Source organism: Camarhynchus parvulus, chromosome 6, assembly GCF_901933205.1.
Source record: "Camarhynchus parvulus chromosome 6, STF_HiC, whole genome shotgun sequence".
NCBI lineage: Eukaryota > Metazoa > Chordata > Aves > Passeriformes > Thraupidae > Camarhynchus > Camarhynchus parvulus.
Window position 1 is genome coordinate 4,124,848 of NC_044576.1, and position 18,352 is coordinate 4,143,199.

The 18,352-nt window shown below is 44.4% G+C and overlaps 1 protein-coding gene across 2 annotated transcripts in view; it reads left to right on the forward strand.

Moving 5' to 3' along the window:
- The window catches only part of PRKG1 (protein kinase cGMP-dependent 1), a 369,443-nt gene that overhangs the window by 257,809 nt on the left and 93,282 nt on the right, over positions 1 to 18,352 (forward strand). For both annotated transcript variants that reach the window (XM_030950731.1, XM_030950732.1), the window contains exon 5: positions 3,437 to 3,500. In XM_030950731.1, coding sequence (XP_030806591.1) covers positions 3,437 to 3,500 — 64 coding nt within the window. The remainder of the gene's footprint in view (positions 1 to 3,436; positions 3,501 to 18,352) is intronic.

The following is an 18,352-nucleotide window of genomic DNA, read 5'->3' on the forward strand; positions in this document are numbered from 1 at the left end:
GATAAAATGCTGTTTGTGGATGGATCAAAATTATCCAGTTTATTGCATTTTCTGTTAAAAGTCAAACCCTGGAGCTAGGGGTCTGCTTGGCCTCCTTGTTTGCTGCCTCTGCAGGGTGACCTGGATCCTCCTGAAGATCCTGGGCTGTATTTTGCCTATCAAATAGGTATAAATAATTTTCTCTCCATACTTTTTTATGCCTTTAAGAACTTTGAGGACTGCAGGTGAGCAGGAGGTCAGTTGTGAATAGCTCTATTCCATCCCCAGCTGGATTCCACAGCCTCATCCAGGGAGTGGATTCAGGGCAGGTGCAGAAATTACTCCTCATTAAGTGGAATAAGAAGCAGCTGGAGAAAGCCCTTTAAAAGGACTGGGTGAGCAGAGTAGAAGGAGCCTCATTGTGCTGGGAGAGGTTGTTGAGTTGCTCTTGTTTCTTCTATGATCAAATTCCAATCATTAAATTGGAAAAAACTTCCAAGATCATCAAGTCCAGCTTTTCCTGGGCAAAGTGAGAGATGGTTGTGGAACAAGTGAAGTTCTTCCCTTGTGCTGCAGGTAGGGAGAAAAGCCACAAGTTTCAGTCTTTGCTGCAGACTTTCAGTGTTGCATACCAGAATGTCTGTTTTGCCAGCTGTAGCACTGATACTGTCTGGAGTGGCTGTTTAAAAATCTTCATTATTTATGTGATTTAAGGAGCAGTGGGAGGAGAACTTGGTGGAGAAAGCCTGGGTTTGTTTGACCCTGCTTTGTTGGGCAGAACAATTGTTCCTTGAACAGCTGGAGCAGTGTTTGCTGTGATTTTTTTCACCCTAAACACATCCCAGCTCAAGGGCTGAATGTTTGCCCTTCTATATCTTTTTCACACAGTTGTAGAAAGGGAAATACAATTTTCCTGCCCCTTGCTGTGGTGATCAAAGATTCCCTGTGAGGTTTTCTGCTCCCATTTGCCTCTCTCCCATGTGTTTTCCCACTTGCAGCAATTTGCAGCTCAGCTGTTATGCTCAGTGCTCTCCCTGGAGAGCTGAGGCTCCGTTTGCCTTTCAGGGCAAGTACCCACCTGGAAATAATCACAGAAACACTTCTTTTGTACACAAGTCCTTCAAAAATCCAGGCAGTTCTTGGAGGGAATCAAGATTCTGTTTTATGAATTCATTTAATATTGTCCTGTGGAGAGCAGAGAGGGATTTTTATTGACCTCAAGAATCAAATCTTGCTCTCTTGTTTTCAAAGAAGCTCAAATATTTGGCTGTTTTGTAACTTCTGGTTGTTCAGGGGAATTCTGGCCTGCCAGAAACCCCCCTAAATCTGGGATATTGATGGTGTAATTCCATTATGTGTTTGGAGTTTGTTTTGTCAACAAATTGTTTTTCCCATTATTTGCTCTATTGCAGAGTTGAAGTTTTAGGCTTTTCTTGTGGTAAGACTTTGAAGAATTCTAAGAACTTGGCACCTATTTCTCTGGTTTTTTATGGATTTGATCTATAATAGATGCCTTTCACTACCCTTCCTTGGATTTCACAGGTGTAATTATCCATTAAAAAACACCCTGTGGTGAGTTCCCCCCAGTCTGGGAGTTTAAGGCTGCAAAAATCTGACCGTTTGACCACACTGAAATCTGCCCACTTGTCCAAGGCTTTTACCTTCTTCCATAAGTTCATGCTTCATTTGGGGATGATGGAATTGATGTAATGAATTTTCCTTTTATGCTTAGGCCTGGCTGTCCCAGAATTCCTGTCCAGTTGTTTGCTTGCTCCTGTTACAATGTGGGCCCACGTGCTCACAGTAATAAAAATGTTTCTTAGTAAGGAAAAAAAGCTGTTGTTGAGAGCATGAAAGGTGATATTTTCTGCATTTATCAGCCCAGATTTGTCTTGCTATCATTAAATAGATTCAGTGGAAACTATTTTTTTTTTAATTAAAAGGAAGGGTAAACGATCAGAGAATAATTTAGGTTGGCCTAAATAATTCAGCCTGTCCATGGGCACTTCCAGGACTAGCCACAGCTTCTCTGGGCCATGGTGTATTTTGGGTTAAATTTTTGTTCTGTCCGTGTGTTTCCTTCAGCATCACCTGGGAATATTGATGGAGCTCAGGTTTTTATGGAGAAGAGAGGATGAGAAACCAGAGTAGTGCAAATCACAAGCTGGGGTGATTGAGGATGGGAGAGACATCTGGAGGTCCTCTGGTTCCATGGGTTCCTCAGGTTGCAGTGGACAGGATCAGGACATCAGACCATGTTCTGATGGCTTTTTGGTCTCTCCAAGGAGGACAATTCCAGAGCCTCCCTGTGTGGGCTGTAAGGCAGTGGAGATACAGCTTCAGAGTCAGGATGCTCCCTGCAGCTTTGGAGACCCAAACTCGTGTCCCCCATCCTGCTCCAGACTGGTTTGGGTGCAGTCCTGTGGACCCTGGCTCAGGCAGCTCTTTGAGGTTACATCACCTTCTCATCCCAGCCTGGCCTGGGCAGCCTTTGCTGAGGGCATTGCTGCCAAACAAGTGACAAAGTCACCTTTTTGGCTGAAGAAAAGCCACAGATTTGGCTGTGAAACCACCAGGGAAATGTTCAGGAACTCCCTGAGGGCTTGGGTGGGTGCTCATTGCTGCAGAGCTCTGTGCTCTGCCCATCCAGGTGTGATTTCGCTCTTTTATCTGGGCCTGCTTGGGGCTGATCTTCCCTGCCCCTTTTTTGGGTTGCATTTTATTTCTGGGGGGCTGAAGCAGAGCAGGAAGGGATATGACTGAGCAGGTTTGTGGCACACAGGAATTCCAGTGGATCCTGAATGGATCCTGTTGCAGTAAGGTAGAAAAATCATAAAGAAAGGCCTCATAAGGTCAGACCTGCTCCTAAAATCAATGGCTGACCTTGTCAAGCTAGCCCTTTGCAAGTTCCCATGTGAAGCAATCCTGGTGTGAGCAGTTCATTAACATACCAATCTATCACTGGGTAAAAAAACAACCAGCACCTGCATAAACTGTTTTTGCACCATTGCATAGAAAAATGAAAACTATCTCTCACAAACAACTTTTCCTGCACTGGGGGTTTGAATGACCAATCAATACAGAATAATAACTTGTTAATGACCAATAAAGTAATTGGTAAGAACTAACCAGTTGGAGTCCCACACAAAAAAAAGGATAAAAAGGAGTTATGAGACTAAAGATGGGTCTTTTTTGACCATGAAGAAAATGCAGTCCTGTGTGATTTATTCCTGTAGATCCCTAATTGATTACCAGCTTTAGGGGTGGCTCTCCAGAGGTTTATCCCAGTGGTCTCCCATCATCACCAAATCCATCCTGCAGCTTTCTATGATATTTTTTTCCCAGTTCAGCCCCAGAACATGAAGGAGGAGTCTCAGGAAGATAGAGGGCAGGAAAGCAGCTGGATGTGTGCTCTGTGTAAAGGGATCCATTAATGGAGGTTTCTTTTCTATTGCAGCGTTCCCACATTCCAGAGCCTTCCCGAGGAGATCCTCAGTAAGCTTGCAGATGTCCTGGAAGAGGTAAGAGCTTTGAATGTTGGGATTTCATGAGCTCAGAACCTTCTGCTGGCAATATCCAGCCTCTTCTTTTCCCCCAAAGAGCAGCTCCCCAGTTTGGCAGCCATCAAAGGCATGAGAGGAGTTGTGGGGAAAATGAATCCAGTTTTGAATAGGGTTTATATATATTTTATTGGATTTTTATCCAACTGGGGAGTGAATCAATCATTTCCTGTGGTGCCCAGAAGGGAATGAGCTTCTCGAGCCTCTGGGTGAGGGATAGGGAGGAGGGAAATGTGAAAACCTCATCTTATTTCAGGTTTGATGGGGCAGTTATGTTGGAGGGTGTTTTAAAAGTGTCCTGGAAAAAGTGCTCTGGGAAGAGTTGCAGCAGTGTTGAGATGTTGGGGTGGAGTTGGGCTTTGCCTGCCTGGCTTTAACTGAGGTCTTGTTAGGGTCAGGCTTTTCATAAGTCTATTTATAACAACAAAACACCAACCAAAAAAACCCCCTGAAACAAACACAAAAAACCTTACAGGCCCCCCAGACTGCAAAAAAACCTTAACCTGCACCCTACCCAAAAAACCCAACCCCCAACCTTGCCCTATAAGCAGATGTAAAATATTTGGGTCATATCACAGTTTCCCCCCTATTTTATTCCCCCAACACTCCCTTCTGAGCCTGAAAAATTCAATATCCCAGAAAGTCGTTAATAAACCCTTCCAAAAGGTGATTTAAGTGCAAGGAATGAGTGTGTGGCAGTAATTTATTTCATTCCTGTTGGCTTTTCTTCATCCCCGCCTCTCCATCAGGGAAGATGTTCCTGTGGATTTGGAGGAAAAGCGCTGCTGACATGGGAGTTGATTTGAATTCCCTTTTTCCTGAGCTTTGCTGGGGTGTTGTTCCTTCTCTGCCTTTTTATTTAGTGCCCAGATAAATTCTGTGGCTCCAACAAATCAGCTGTTTGTCACCCTGAATAATTGCATATTCACAGATAAGCTTTATTCCTTTTACTGCCAGGGAATGCTCTGATTTAAGGGAAAAAAAGGATATGAATTCCCTCTGCTGTAAATTCCATCTGCCTATCTCAAAACCCCACTCCCAACCAGAATTTGCTTGGATCACATCACCAACATTAAGCTCCTTATCAAGAATTAAGGAGGAGAATAAAGTCTATAAAACTTTTCCAGAAACACTTCAAGTTTCGTGGCAGCTGGGGAAAACATTCTTAATAAATATCAGCGAAGAAATGAGGCACAAAAGCAGCGTTTATGGGGAATAAATCTGGATTGTTAGGGTGGGTGCTCCCAGTTTTCTGTTTGGAATGAATGTTATTTTATCTGGGTTTGTCTTGGATTGAATAGGCTGTGTTTTGCATAAATTAAAAAGTGACTCTCAAATCTGTGTATTTAGATATAAACTCCCACCTGGCTACAGCCCCTTTTCCATAGGCTACACCTGTGAAATATTGAAAAACCCCTCTGGATCAGGGAATTGTTAATATTCCATGGAAAAATGTGTCTGGTGACTCACACAGGGCTTATCTGGATGGCACCAACGTTGCCAATAATTCCAGTCTTTATGGATAATTGCATTTTGCAAATGGAATTAAAATGCTGAAGGGAGTAGGATGGGTAGTCTGTTCCTGGCATGGCTGAGGAGTGGGATGAGCTTTTGGTGGCCATGGGCAGTGCTCAGAGATCTGGGCTGGCATTTCCTCCTCTCCCTCTTTTCCCCCTTTCATTTTTATTTGGGTTTTGTGGCACAAAATCAAGATTTCTTTCCCATCCTCGAGTTGCTTCACATTCTGGCAGTGCTTTTTCCTCTTTAAGGTTATTCCCTGTGCCATTCAAATGTAAAACCTGTAGGATTTCCATCTCAAATCAGGTTATTCTCAAATCATTAAGGTTCCTTGACCTCTTCTCCTCTGAAGCCACTTCCAGGTCCTCATGATTTTGTAACTTTCCATTTGATCTCACATTCTGCATTATGCCTACAGCTGATTCTTCTCAATTTTGTTCTCCAGCTCCAAATTCCTACTCCTGTTTCAAAGGAGGATCCCTTTGCCTGGATGTCAGGGATGGAGCTGTCACCTGCCTGAACATCTGTTCCATCTCCACTGAATTGGGGTTTTTCAGGGAAAGGGAAGGAGGCAGGAACTCAGAGAGCTGGGGGCAGCTGGAGTAACTAATCCCACACTGGTTTGGGGTGGAAGGGACACTAAGGATCATCCCATTCCACTCCTGCCATGGGCAGGGACACCTTCCACTGTCCCAGGCTGCTCCAGCCTGGCCTTGGGCACTGCCAGGGATACAGGGGCAGCCCCAGCTGCTCTGGGCACCCTGTGCCAGGGCCTGCCCACCCTGCCAGGGAACAATTCCTAATTCCCAATATCCCATCCCGCCCTGCCCTCTGGCAGTGGGAGCCATTCCCTGTGTCCTGTCCCTCCATCCCTTGTCCCCAGTCCCTCTCCAGCTCTCCTGGAGCCCCTTTAGGCCCTGGCAGGGGCTCTGGGCTCTCCCTGGAGCCTTCTCCTCTCCAGGTGAGCACCCCCAGCTCTCCCAGCCTGGCTCCAGAGGGGCTCCAGCCCTGGAGCATCTCTGTGGCCTCCCCTGGCCAGCTCCAGGTGCTGTTGGTGCCCCAGACAGAATTTAAAGTTCTGTGGCTGCAGATGCACAGGAGGAGATGGAATTAAGTTCTCGTTGGCATTTTCAACCCAGGCCTCTTCATCTGCATTTCCTAATCCTGTTCCTTGGCTGTTTGGGATTTAGCCTGGTAATCCATGGGAGATGTTGTGTGTAGGAAACAGAGCAGCAGAGACAGTGACAAAGGCGCTGTGATTTGCTTACAAAACCCTGCAGATCAGTTTCTTGTGCGCATAATGTCAGGTCGAAACCACGGCACATGGATTTGCCTCCTTTGTTGTGTATCCAGAGCTTGAGACAGCTTTGATATTTATGTGTATGTATGTCGCCATGATATTTTCTGAAAAATCCCTTCAGCAGGATTTCTTTTCCTGGGGAGCTTCAGGTCCTTCCTGTTTTGCTGCTTTGGAATGTGATTTGGAGATTGTTTATCCAAACATGTGAATTGTTTTTAATTAATGAGCAATCATCATCAGCTGTGTTGGACTCTGAGTCAGTCACAAGCTTTCATTATCGTTCTTGTTAAACCTTCTGATGTATTCTTTCTCTTTTCTTTAGTATAGTTTAGTATAGCATTCGTTAATATAATAAAATAATAAATCAGCCTTCTGAGAACATGGAGTCAGATTCTCATCTCTCACCTCATCTGGGGAATCTCACAAACACAACATGTGTGTATATTTATGGATTATTGCTGCATGTATAGGAATTTAAAGTGCTCCAGGCCAGGCTGGACAGGGCTTGGAGCAGCCTGGGATAGTGGAAGGTGTCCCTGCCTATGGCACAGGGATGGACTTTAAAGTCCCTTCCAACTCAAACCATTCCATGATTCTCTGACAATACTTTATAACACATTGAAATATATAATATTTATCTATCACAGTTGTGGTATAAATAGGTATTTAAATATACATATGGCTAATTCAGCTCTAAATCCAGCTGTAGGGCACTTGATTAACTCCTGCTGGGTTAACAGGAGAGCAGCCACAGCTTGGAAGTGCTGGGAATTGTGGTAATTTTGGGGTCTTCTGTTGTGGGGAGGAAAGATGAATCTGACTCCATGTTCTTAGAAGGCTAATTTATTATTTTTTGATCTATATTATATTAAAGAATGCTATACTAGACTATACTAAAGAATAGAGAAAAGATACTTACAAAAGGCTTAACAAGATACTAATAAAAAACTGGTGACTCTCCTCAGTCTGACACAGCTGGCTGTGATTGGCCATTAAGTCAAAACAATTCACATGAAACCAATGAAACAATGACCAGTTGCTAAACAATGTGCAAACCACATTCCAAAGCAGCAAAGCACAGGAGAAGCAAATCAGATAATTATTGTTTTCATTTTTCTCTGAGGCTTCTCAGCTTCCCAGGAGAAGAAATCCTGGTGAAGGGACTTTCCAGAAAGTATGATGGTGACAGGGAATGCCATTCCCACATCTCCCAGTGTGTGTTTAGGGGATTCTTTCACTGGAAGCATTAATATTCAGAATTTTAATTTATTTGAATGCAGTACTGAGATCCAAGTGCCAGTGATGTTTTTCCTGCAGTCCCAGGCAGCCTGGCCTTGGCTCCCAGTGAATCCCTGGACAAACAGCAGAGCCAACTGAGGGGAGAGGCAGAGAAATGTGCTGAACCCCACAGGCAGAGGCTGCCAGGGATGGAAACTCTTCCTGCCACTCTGGGTGCTGAAATTTGGGATCCCAGCTCCTGTCTGCAGCCACTTCAGCAGCTCAGTTTTTGTGCTGAGAGTCACTTGCCAGCCTTTGTCTTGTTCCTTCCTTTAATTTTAATTTTTTCATTTTAATTCCAATGAGAGACTGAATTTCAAACGGCACAAATGTTAAAAAAGAAATAAAACACAGCCCAAAATTCTTCCTTGTTGTTTGTGGAGCTCCTATTGTGACTCCTGGTGGAGAGTGGGATTTTGGAGGAAATTTCATGGCTTAATTCAGCTTTCAGAGCTGTCCTGGGCCTTTAAGCATCCTTCCTGCTCCATGATACCAATTAGTATGGATCAGGTGGCCTTGGGATGCCTCTGGTTAATTAACAGAGGCTGAACACAGTCCTGCCTTTGTGGAATTGTGTGGCAACAGTGAATAGGAGAGGGAAAATGTGCAAAATTAATTAGCTTTCCATAGAATCTGTGGGTTTTAGGCTTGTTTAGGAGTGAGGATGGCTCTTGGATAAAGGGAGTCGGGTCCCTGGTCTATCCTGCAGCCTCTGCCAGCACCTAGGCAGGAATTGATGTGAGACAGAGCCAGAAATCAGGTTTGAGGGAGAACTCAAAATAAACAGGGAAGAGTAAAAGGTTTTGGTTAAGAAAAAGTATGTTAATGTTATTTATATTTTTTTTTAATCAAAGGAAGCCCTCTGGGGAGTTCTCACTGGAGGAGCTGTGGGATAGGGTAATGCTGCCTGTGGGGGCATCAAATCAGCTTCAATCCCACCTGCCTCCATCACAAACAAAATTTTGACTCAAGTTGTACTTCCATTAATTTTTCAAATGGTGCTCATGAGAACACAGCTTTGGGTTTGCAGGTGCACCGGGAAATAAAAGCTTTTTGGGGAAAAAAGCATTAGAAAATAAAATGCAGCCAGAGAAACTGGAGTGCAGGAATACAATGGAGTCAGTGGCAGGAGCTGCTCTAGCTTTGGATTGGGATAAAATGTGATGTTTGGAGTAAAATTTTCCTTTTGATTTTCTTTAATGTGGGTGCAGACCATGTGAAGGGAATTAAAAATAATCTCCTGCTTGTGTTAGCACAGAAAAGGAGTTCAGTATTCCCTGGTTTTTGTGGATTCTTGTCAGGAATGTGATCATCCCTGTGTGTGTTCATTGCTCATCCTCTGCTCTCCTGCAGTGGTAGAAATGGGGCACGATTTGGGGTTTTTCTTCCCCAGTTCTGCAAAACTTATTGTTAAAAGGTGATGCCAGTGGAGAAAACCTTTGGGACTCTGATTACTTCCTGATTCCAATATCCCATCCATCCCTGCCCTCTGTCACTCCAAAGCCATTCCCTGTGTCCTGTCCCTCCGTCCCTTTTCCCCAGTCACCCTCCAGCTCTCTTGTATTGGTGTCTCTGAGTCTGCATTGAAGGCACTGAGACAGTAGCTCATGTTCAGACTCAGGTGTTTATTATTTCTTATCAGTGAAACAGCCTCACTACTGTGAGTTCAGCAGCTTTTCATTAGAAGGCACAAAATGGCCAACAATCTCTTGGTACAAGGGCTTTTAAGACTAAACTATCCAATTAAGAGCTGACACCTGGATTATTTTCCCTTTTAACCCAATAACTGATCCCACAGAGCTGCAATGGGGACTTTTCTGCCCAATTACAAAATGCCACCCAAACCCATGGAGAAGGAGGAAGAAGCAGCATGAAGAAGAAACCCAGGATGACACCCTGTGCCCTCCATCTTGCTCCCATCCACAACACACTAAAAATCCCAAAACCTCAATTTCTCACCTAGTGATACACCTACACTGCTCTCTATACTCTATTGCACACTTTTGTGAGTTCCAGTCTATCCTGAAGTCTGGGAAACTTTCTCCATGAATGAGGGTCAGAGTCAGTGCTGCCCTGGGGGTCAGGGCACCCCAGAGCAGACACAGAAATATTCCCAGTGCTCTGGGTTTCCACATCCTGGAGCCCCTTTAGGCTCTGGAAGGGGCTCTGAGCTCTCCCTGGAGCCTTTTCTTCTCCAGGTGAGCACCCTCAGCTCTCCAAGCCTGGCTCCAGAGGGGCTCCAGCCCTCAGAGCATCTCCATGACCTCCTCTGGTCTCACTCCAGCAGCTCCAGGTCTCAGATCAGACACTCCACTGCAATTGGGGTAGAAAATCTGTTGCCATTTCTTCCTATTTGATTTAATATCAAATCTCTCCTGTTTTTCCCCAGTAAAATCCTTGTTCTGAGCACAGGGTAAGGCATTTCCTGGAGTTCCATGCTCTTGGCACATGTGGGAACTTCAGGTCTTTTCCTGGTAGGATCTGCTGGCTCTGTAAGGCACAGCTTTTGGCCTCTGCCAAATGCACTTTTCAGGCAGGGAAGGATGTTCTCTCTTTAATTGAGATTTATGAAATGAATTTTAAAACCTCTCAAGAAACAGCTTTTGTTCAGGCTGAAACTCCCAGTGGTATCAGAGGGCTCTTTATCCAGAGCTTTCCATGCAAAGCTGGATTCCTCTGGAGACGGGGAGTTTATTAACATCTCATTTATGTCAGAAGTCCCCCTGCCCTTGTCTCTGGGCTCCTTTGCTAAACCCCAAGCAGAGGAGCTGGGTTGTTGGATTTCTTTCAAGTGTGTGTTGTAAAATCCACTGGAGTTAGTCCAGAGCACACCAGCTAGGGAATTGCATCTCCTCCACCTGTCCAAAGCACATGGATGCATGGAAATCTCCACGAGAATCCCAAGGACACTCAGAAGGATGGGAGTTGGGAGTCTTAAGATATTTTCAGCTGTCAGAGAGGGAATTGTTCCCTGGCAGGGTGGGCAGGCCCTGGCACAGGGTGCCCAGAGCAGCTGGGGCTGCCCCTGGATCCCTGGCAGTGCCCAAGGCCAGGCTGGATGGGGCTTGGAGCAGCCTGGAACAGTGGAAGGTGTCCCTGCCCATGGCAGGGATGGAATGGGAATGATCCTCAATGTCCCTTCCAACCCAAACCATGCTTCTTCCAAGAGAGTTCTGTCGTTCCCTGTTTTCCAGCTGCCTTTCCAGCACTTTCCCAGCTTTTCCCTTTTCTTTGGGCACCTCCTTCTCCTCAATCAAGCTCCCAGTGGTGGGAAAAGCCACTCCAGCAGTGCCATGGTCACCAGCAGGACACGTGGCAAAGGCAGCATCAAACAGAAAAAAGCTTCCCCAAATTTGCTTCATCCCAGGATTTTCTTTCTTTAATTTATTGTTATTATTTTTGGCATTGGTGCATTGAGTGGATGATCAGGTTTTCAGGAGTCACTGATAAAATGTTAATTTCTAAAGCTGCCTCTCTGAGGTTATGCAGGTGTTGGGATTTAAATATTCCCTATTTCCAATTGGATTAAACCTATCTATGAGATATTTTATTTTTTTTATGCTCTCTAAGCGGATTCTCCGGCTGATCCGTCACAGTTATGAAAGAAAGGAAAAAAGAAAAACAAAACAATTTTTGCTGTGATCTTAGATATTTTCCAGGGTTTCACAGATATGAAAAGGGAGGATTTAAGCAAATCCATAATTTATTATTTGCCCTGGTGGATTTGGAGGCTGTATTAGAGACATGCAAGATGGATGTGAATTTTCCATGGTGCCTGGGACAACGGAGAGGTCACAGCAGAGAGCTCAGGAGCTCCAAATTGTCTCTTCCCTGATCCAGCCTTGTTCCTAATTTCCCAATATCTGTTTGTTTACTGTTCCCACTTTCCAGAGGCTCTACAGCCACCCTGGGGCAAGGAACCCATGGCATCTGCTTTTCCAGGCATTTTCTTTGTTGCAGACAGCTTGGGACCAATGGGTTGGTGCTTGTCCATCACTTCCTGGGTGGAGAAATTGCAATCAATCAATTCTGACTGAAATTTAATGAAAATTTGGCATTGAGGGGGGTTTTACTGTGGTGGAGGGGTCTCAGCTCAAGCCCCTCTTCCCAAGCTGTGCTCCTGACAGCCTGAGCCGAGTGATTTTTGGGACGGATCTCTCCATGGGTGAGGTTCCTGTTTTGTGCTGAGGGCTCTGCTTTCAGCGCTGGATTCTTTGGGAGAAGCTTGGAAGGGAGAGCATGTGGCTCTCTGGTCTTTTGAGCATCTCCTCTAAGGAATTCATTCAGCAGTTTCCAAAATTCTCTAATTCTTACCCACAAATCACTACATACAGGCATTTATGGGCTAATTTTGGTGGCAGTGAACCCCAGAATGAAAATCCAGCCTGGTGCTTACTCAAAAATATTCCATGACTTCCACCCTTCAACCCTGAAGAAATTAACACAAACAATGCTTTTTTATCTGTAAAAACAGGGAAAAAATACAATCAGCAATTATATTGAGGAAAGCCTAAATATTAATTACCCTGATGGGTGTTTTTGCTTTGATTCCAACGTTTTCCCTGCTGGATTTTCCCATAGTGTTGCCCACAGTGACACCTGCTGGAATCTGGGGCAGGGTTGGCATGCAGGTCCTGCTGAGTGAGTCCTGCCAGGGATTAATTAGGGAAAAAATGAAGGAAACAGTTTATGAGGTGATGGAGACACCTACAGCCACCCAAGGAATGGCCACCAGGCTTGGAATGCTGGGAATATCAGCTGGAGACCCTCCATCTGTGGGATCAATGGTTCAAACCCAGCTTTAAAGCAAAGATCAAACATGAAGATGGGGAGATCCTCTTCCCATCTCCAGACCTCCCCAAAGCATGGCTGAGTCCTTTTCCAGGGAATTTATTTCCCTTGGGAAATGGGATTGCTCACACTTGAGGCTTTGTGCCTCTCTGGTTTTAAACGTCCCCTCAGAGGGATGGATTTGAAGTTCCCCATTCTCAGGATGGCATTTGCAGTGTCTGGGTTGTAATAACAGGAATTGAAAAGTGTCCTCAAGATGGAAAAAGCCGTTTCTTAATCCATGGGATGGGCTGTTGCTGGCTTTAACCTGCTGCTGTCCCAGGATTTTCCCTGTGTCGGATGGGATCCCATCTCCATTGGAGTCAGACCCTTCTGTTTGTAAATCCAAATGGCCATTTCCCAAATTCCTGCAGAAAAAGCCACGCAAAGTAGAATTCAGAGTTTTAAAAAGCCCTGGTGAAGGAATTTTGGGATCACTGTGTCCTTGCCTGGTGAGGAAAGGGCCAGCTGTGCCTTGTGCTAAAAATCTGACCTAGATTACATTTCCCAGCCTTGCCCTGGTTTTGTTTTTGTTTTTTTGGGGTTTTTTTAGGGCTGATATAAGAGATGCTCCCAAAAAATGTGCCCTAAAGCACAAAATAGCTGGGAAAAATCCAATATTTCTGAGTGGGGTCATTGCACGAGAGATTGATGGAAGTGTTGCTGCTGCAGGGGCAGTTCTTGATGTGCTTCATCCTTCAGAAATCTCAGCTTTTACAATCTTCTGAATTCAGGATGTGATTTTATTTTTATTCCTCACACCTTCCTCTTTAGTTACCAGTAGTCCAAAATCCTGGAATAAGTTTGAGGCAATGGAAAGGTCCTGTAAAATTTTCCTCCAAGCAAAGCTGAAATAGGCTCATGCCGCTCCAGCCACATCAATTTTAGCAGCAAAGATTCTATTAAACAGTAAAAAATACTGATTTCTGCACTTAGGGAGCAGATATTTTGCATTTCTATTGTAAAATACAGGTTTTATCCCAATTTTCCAAATTGTGTTGTCAAGGAGACGGTGGCAACCCAGGTGAGTGGCTCAAGGCAGCTTCTTTTTCATTTGGGAAAAGTTGTTATTGATGTTTCAAAAATTGAGATTTCACCTTTTCTCAGTTTATGCACAGACTGAAAGTTCACTTGCTGCTTTAATAAATATATTTGGAGCAAACATTTGATCTTATGGAAGTGTGGTTCACTTCCAGAACTCCTTGTTGAGCAGACTGGGAATAGAGGCTGAGTTTGTGGCATGTGGGTTGATAACATTCTGCATTTTTTTGTACCTTTTGGGGAGTTGATGAGAGAAATCAAGGGAAAAGGAGGATATTTCCCAGCAACAGCCCAAATCCATGGGGATATAACAGGGGATATGAGTGTTTAATTCACCTGCCAAACTCAGGGCTGCTTGTCACCTGCACAGAACCCTCAAAGTGGAAGCAATTGGTGAATTCAGGGGTTTAAACTGGGAAAATGACGTGTTCCAGTAAAAGTCTGTTGAGGATGAATAAATCCAATGCTTTCCATGATTTCCCTCCCAGTAAAGTTGGTTTCCAGTGATAATTTGAAGTGCATTTTCATATGGAGATGTAGAGTCTCCTCTTCAGTCTAGACCACAAAAAGAAAATACATTTCATAGCAGGTGACTGGAAAAGTGGCTGAATATATTGAATTAATGTGCATTTTTTTATTCCTCCTGATCGATTCTGAAATGAGTTTGGATCCTGGTGGCAATGCAAATACCTGGGGTGAATAAGCATGCAAAATTTGGAGGAAATGAAGGAAAAGAAATGAAACAAATGTGTTGATTTAAGTTGTTTACTTCCAGTTTCATTTTGGCAAGGAATTGATTCCCACTCTAATAACTGTGGAGCAGACCTGTGGATTTAGGGAGGGCAATGGGATTTCTACACACCTTTTTCCATTATGATGAGGGAAAACAAAATCAGAACTATTTGGGAAAGGATTGAAGAGCAGCTCTTCTTGCATTTCAATGACATTTAATTAAACCCCCACAGACTTGAGCTGCTGGTGACTGGAGAGAGGTTTTGTGGTGCAGTGCCATCATAGGGTTCTGTTTCTGGGTTCCTGAAAGTTCCTGTGTGTAATGTCCAAAGGAGGCTGGGAATGTCATGGAATTATAGAGATTTCAGTGCTACAAACGCCTAAAATTACATTAATGTGACTGGCCCAGGGTGCACAAAGTCTTAATTTTTTTAAATGGTGTTTTTATTTTTGCTGAATTTTACTGTTTGCTAATTTTACTCAGGGTGACTGATGAATTGATTCCACTCTGTTGCCTGGGGATCCTTTATCTAATTACTGATTCTCAGCTAATTCTCCACATTTCACAGTCATTATCTGTGAATCTGGTATTATTTAAATTCCTAAGCAAAGCTTTTTGGGGGTTTTGACCCCAATTTGTGGCTTGATCTGTAGCCTAATCCCACTACTGCCTTTTACCCAGCTAGTTTATCTGTTATCTCCCCTGGGAATAAATCCTAATTTTTCCCATATCAGTTCATCTTGTTTTCCTGGAAAATCTTGTTGCTGCACTCCTCTCCCATTTCTTCTGACCCCGTGCTGCTCTCACCCTTTGTCATCTCTCTGCTCTCTCAATCCTTGAACTCTTTGAGTTCTCCCTCTTGATCTTTGAGGTTGGTCTTGACCTTTTGCCTTCTTCACCTCCCTCTGTATCTCTGACCTTCCCAGCTTTGTCAGCATCCTCAACCTACCCAAATTCCTGTTTCTTCTCAGCAGGCAGAATTTAAAAAAGAGCAGAGTTTGAAGCACAACAAATCCTCACCCACACAGGCCAGCTCCTGCTCTCTGGCCAGTCCAAGGGCCAGGAGCTCCTCCCATCTCGTGCACTTTCCCTTTGGGAAGCAGGAACCTTGGCCAGCTTTTACCAGACATGGTCCCTTTATCCACCTTGTTGCCTTTTAATTATCCCTGAAAATTGCACTCGGCAAGAGTTGGGTTGAAGTCCAGTAGAATGGAAAAGAAAGAGGATAAAATAACAGCCAAAAGGACAATGTCATGTTTTTCATGACTAGGAGATGAAACCATTGAGGTTTATCCCTAGTTTGTGTCCTTCTCTAGTACTGCTTGGTTTTGGGGGGATTCTGAGATGAGCTGTGTTTGTTCTATGGCAACGTAATAAATCCTCTTTGGTAGCTCACAAATATTCCTAATTATCACTGTTAATTGCCATGAGGAGAGTTGTGTGAGGGTTGGATGTTCAGGTGTAAAGACCTTGACTTTGGTGGTGTAAAAGGAAACCAGACAGCTCAGTTGTGGGCTCTGGGTCATGGAAATGCCAGAGATGTGGAGCTGCTGCTTCTTTCCATGAGAGAATTCAACCTTCAGGCAGCTTCTGAATTATCACAACAGTAGTGTCTTATTTACACCTCAATGCAAAAAACTTGAATTCCTGGTGGAAATTCAGCCTGGGTTTCAGGACCAGCAGTTTCACCTGAGGAGTGGTCAGAGCTGGAAAAGTCACAGTTTGGAGATGGCTTTTTGCTCTAAATTGGAATGTGTTGAGTTTCTCTCTTCCACAGTTCCCATTTGTATAACTGTATTCCCATCTCCTGTCTTGTCCCAGCAGCTCAGCTGGGAGAGGGCTGAGTCCAGCTCAGTTTGTGGAGGTTTTTTTTGTCTTTGAGACATTGAAATGGGAGGAGGTTTTGAGAAAAAGGAAGGAGCAGGATGGCGCCAGCCCTATCTCCTTCCCTCCTGTGCACTCTAAGCACACCACAGGGAACAGCAGTGCCAAAAACAAAGAAAACCAACCAGAAATTAAATCAATAATTTTTCCAAAGAGCTTCAAATTAGGGACATTTCTCACATCTTTGCGCTTCAGGAACAGCAGGGCCCTGTTGTTTATCCCCTTTGGTTTATCCATTTCAATGTGTATCCCATGGATTAGGTGGAGGCTGTACTTGCTTTTGCTTCAATGAAATAGTTGTTGAATATGCTTTTTTTACTGTTCTCATACATCCTTTTAGATTCCTTTTCCCTGGAGCAATCCCTGTTCCTCAGAAGCACTGATTATATCTTGATATAATACAGGTTTTATCTTGTTGAGGACCAATGAACTCATTGTGGGGAGTCATCTCTTAAATCATAGTTTAGTTTCAAGCAGTCACTCTTGGACCAGGGAGTTGGATTAATAATCCTCATGTGTCCCAAGTATTTCCAACCCTAGAATTCCAGGATTTGTATTATTCCAGAAGCCGAGCTGTGTCTGTGCACAAACAGCCCCTTTGGAGGTGTATTAAGAGCCGTGCTCAGGGATGGTTTTGCAGGAATTGGAAGCAACCCATAAAGTACGGAAGGCCCCACAATTGGACAAGACAGCCAGAATGTCCAGCTCATGCCCAGGAGTGTTTTCCTCAGTGCTGTCACAGCCCATTAGGGAGCCACAGTGAATCAGCGCCGAGGAAATGTCTCCCAAATGGATTGGACAGGGAGACAGGCTCCTGTCACTGTCATAGCACAGCTTTTGCTCTAAAATACAAACTCAGAGTGCTGGTGGGATATCAAAGAGCTGTATCTTTAAGGAGGAAGAGTAAGTTTGTAATGCCATCAGTATGAAAAACTAAACAAAAAAAATGCTGCAGGACATTGCAGCTCAGAGCCAGCTGAGTGAAAATGACAGGATCATGGAACAGTTTGGGTAGGAAGGGACCTTAAAGCCCATCCTGTTCCACACCTTCCACTATCTGAGGGTGCTCCAAGCCCTGTCCAGCCTGGCCTTGGGCACTGCCAGGGATCCAGGGGCAGCCCCAGCTGCTCTGGGCACCCTGTGCCAGGGCCTGCCCACCCTGCCAGGGAACAATTCCTAATTCCCAGTATCCCATCCAGCCCTGCCCTCTGCCACTGGGAAGCCATTCCTTCTGTTCTGTCTCTCCATCCTTTGGAAATAGTCTCTCTTCATCTTTCTTGCAGGCTCCCTTCAGGTTCTAGAAGGTCACAATGAGGTCCCCTTCCTCATCTCCTTTCTCAGTTCTGTGCTCCATAATTGTTGTCAAATTAAGGGCATGGGTTAACCCTCTCTTCCCCTCATCATTGCATCTTCCTCATTTCCCATTTGTTGCCCTCTTGTTAAACTGCTGCTTGGGTCTTGAGATGTCTTAAGTGTCAAAAATTAGGGATAAATGAGGAGAGGACCAAAAAAGCATAATCCTCCCCGCTGGTTATTTCAAGCAGCAGCATTTTTAGATAATCCCTGGGAGCAGGACACGTGGTAAAACCAGGGAAACAAATCTGTGTGATTCTTAAGGAGTTCAGTACAGAAGACTGATATTTACCTGCTTGGTTTTCTAGCATTTTCAGCAAATAAATATATTTTTTCCATTTTATTTTGTTTGCATACCTGTTGTCATTTTAGGATGTTTAAGGCAGCAAATCCTGAACAGGAAAAATAGCTCTTCTAAAAGCTGCTTCTGTTTGGAGTTCTGCTGACAGTTCTGTGAATATTTTTTAAAGCGCCAGCAAAATAACATATTTAGGTTATTTTTATTTTATTTTAAAACCACCCTGGATGCAATGGGTGGGATATGGAGAACTGTCATCAACCCCGTGTTGCTGTCACTGGTTTTTGTGGTGCAAACCCAGCTCCAGCTTTGAAGTCCTTGTTTCAAAGCCACCTTTGTGCCTCTGCTCCCCTGAGGGGACCTTTGGCGCCGTGGGTCATGGAGCATTCCAAACTGCCTGTTTCCCACCTTTTCCCAAACATTCTCAGCATAAACACGGCAGTCAGAGGCATCCAGGGGGAGGAAAAATGAGCTTTTCTCCAGTTGAACTGTGGGGTTGGGCTCCAGAGTGAAGGTTTCTCCCTGAGGCCTGGTCCAGCTCAGACATCTCATTTTTAGTCAAGGATTCCTCACAAGGC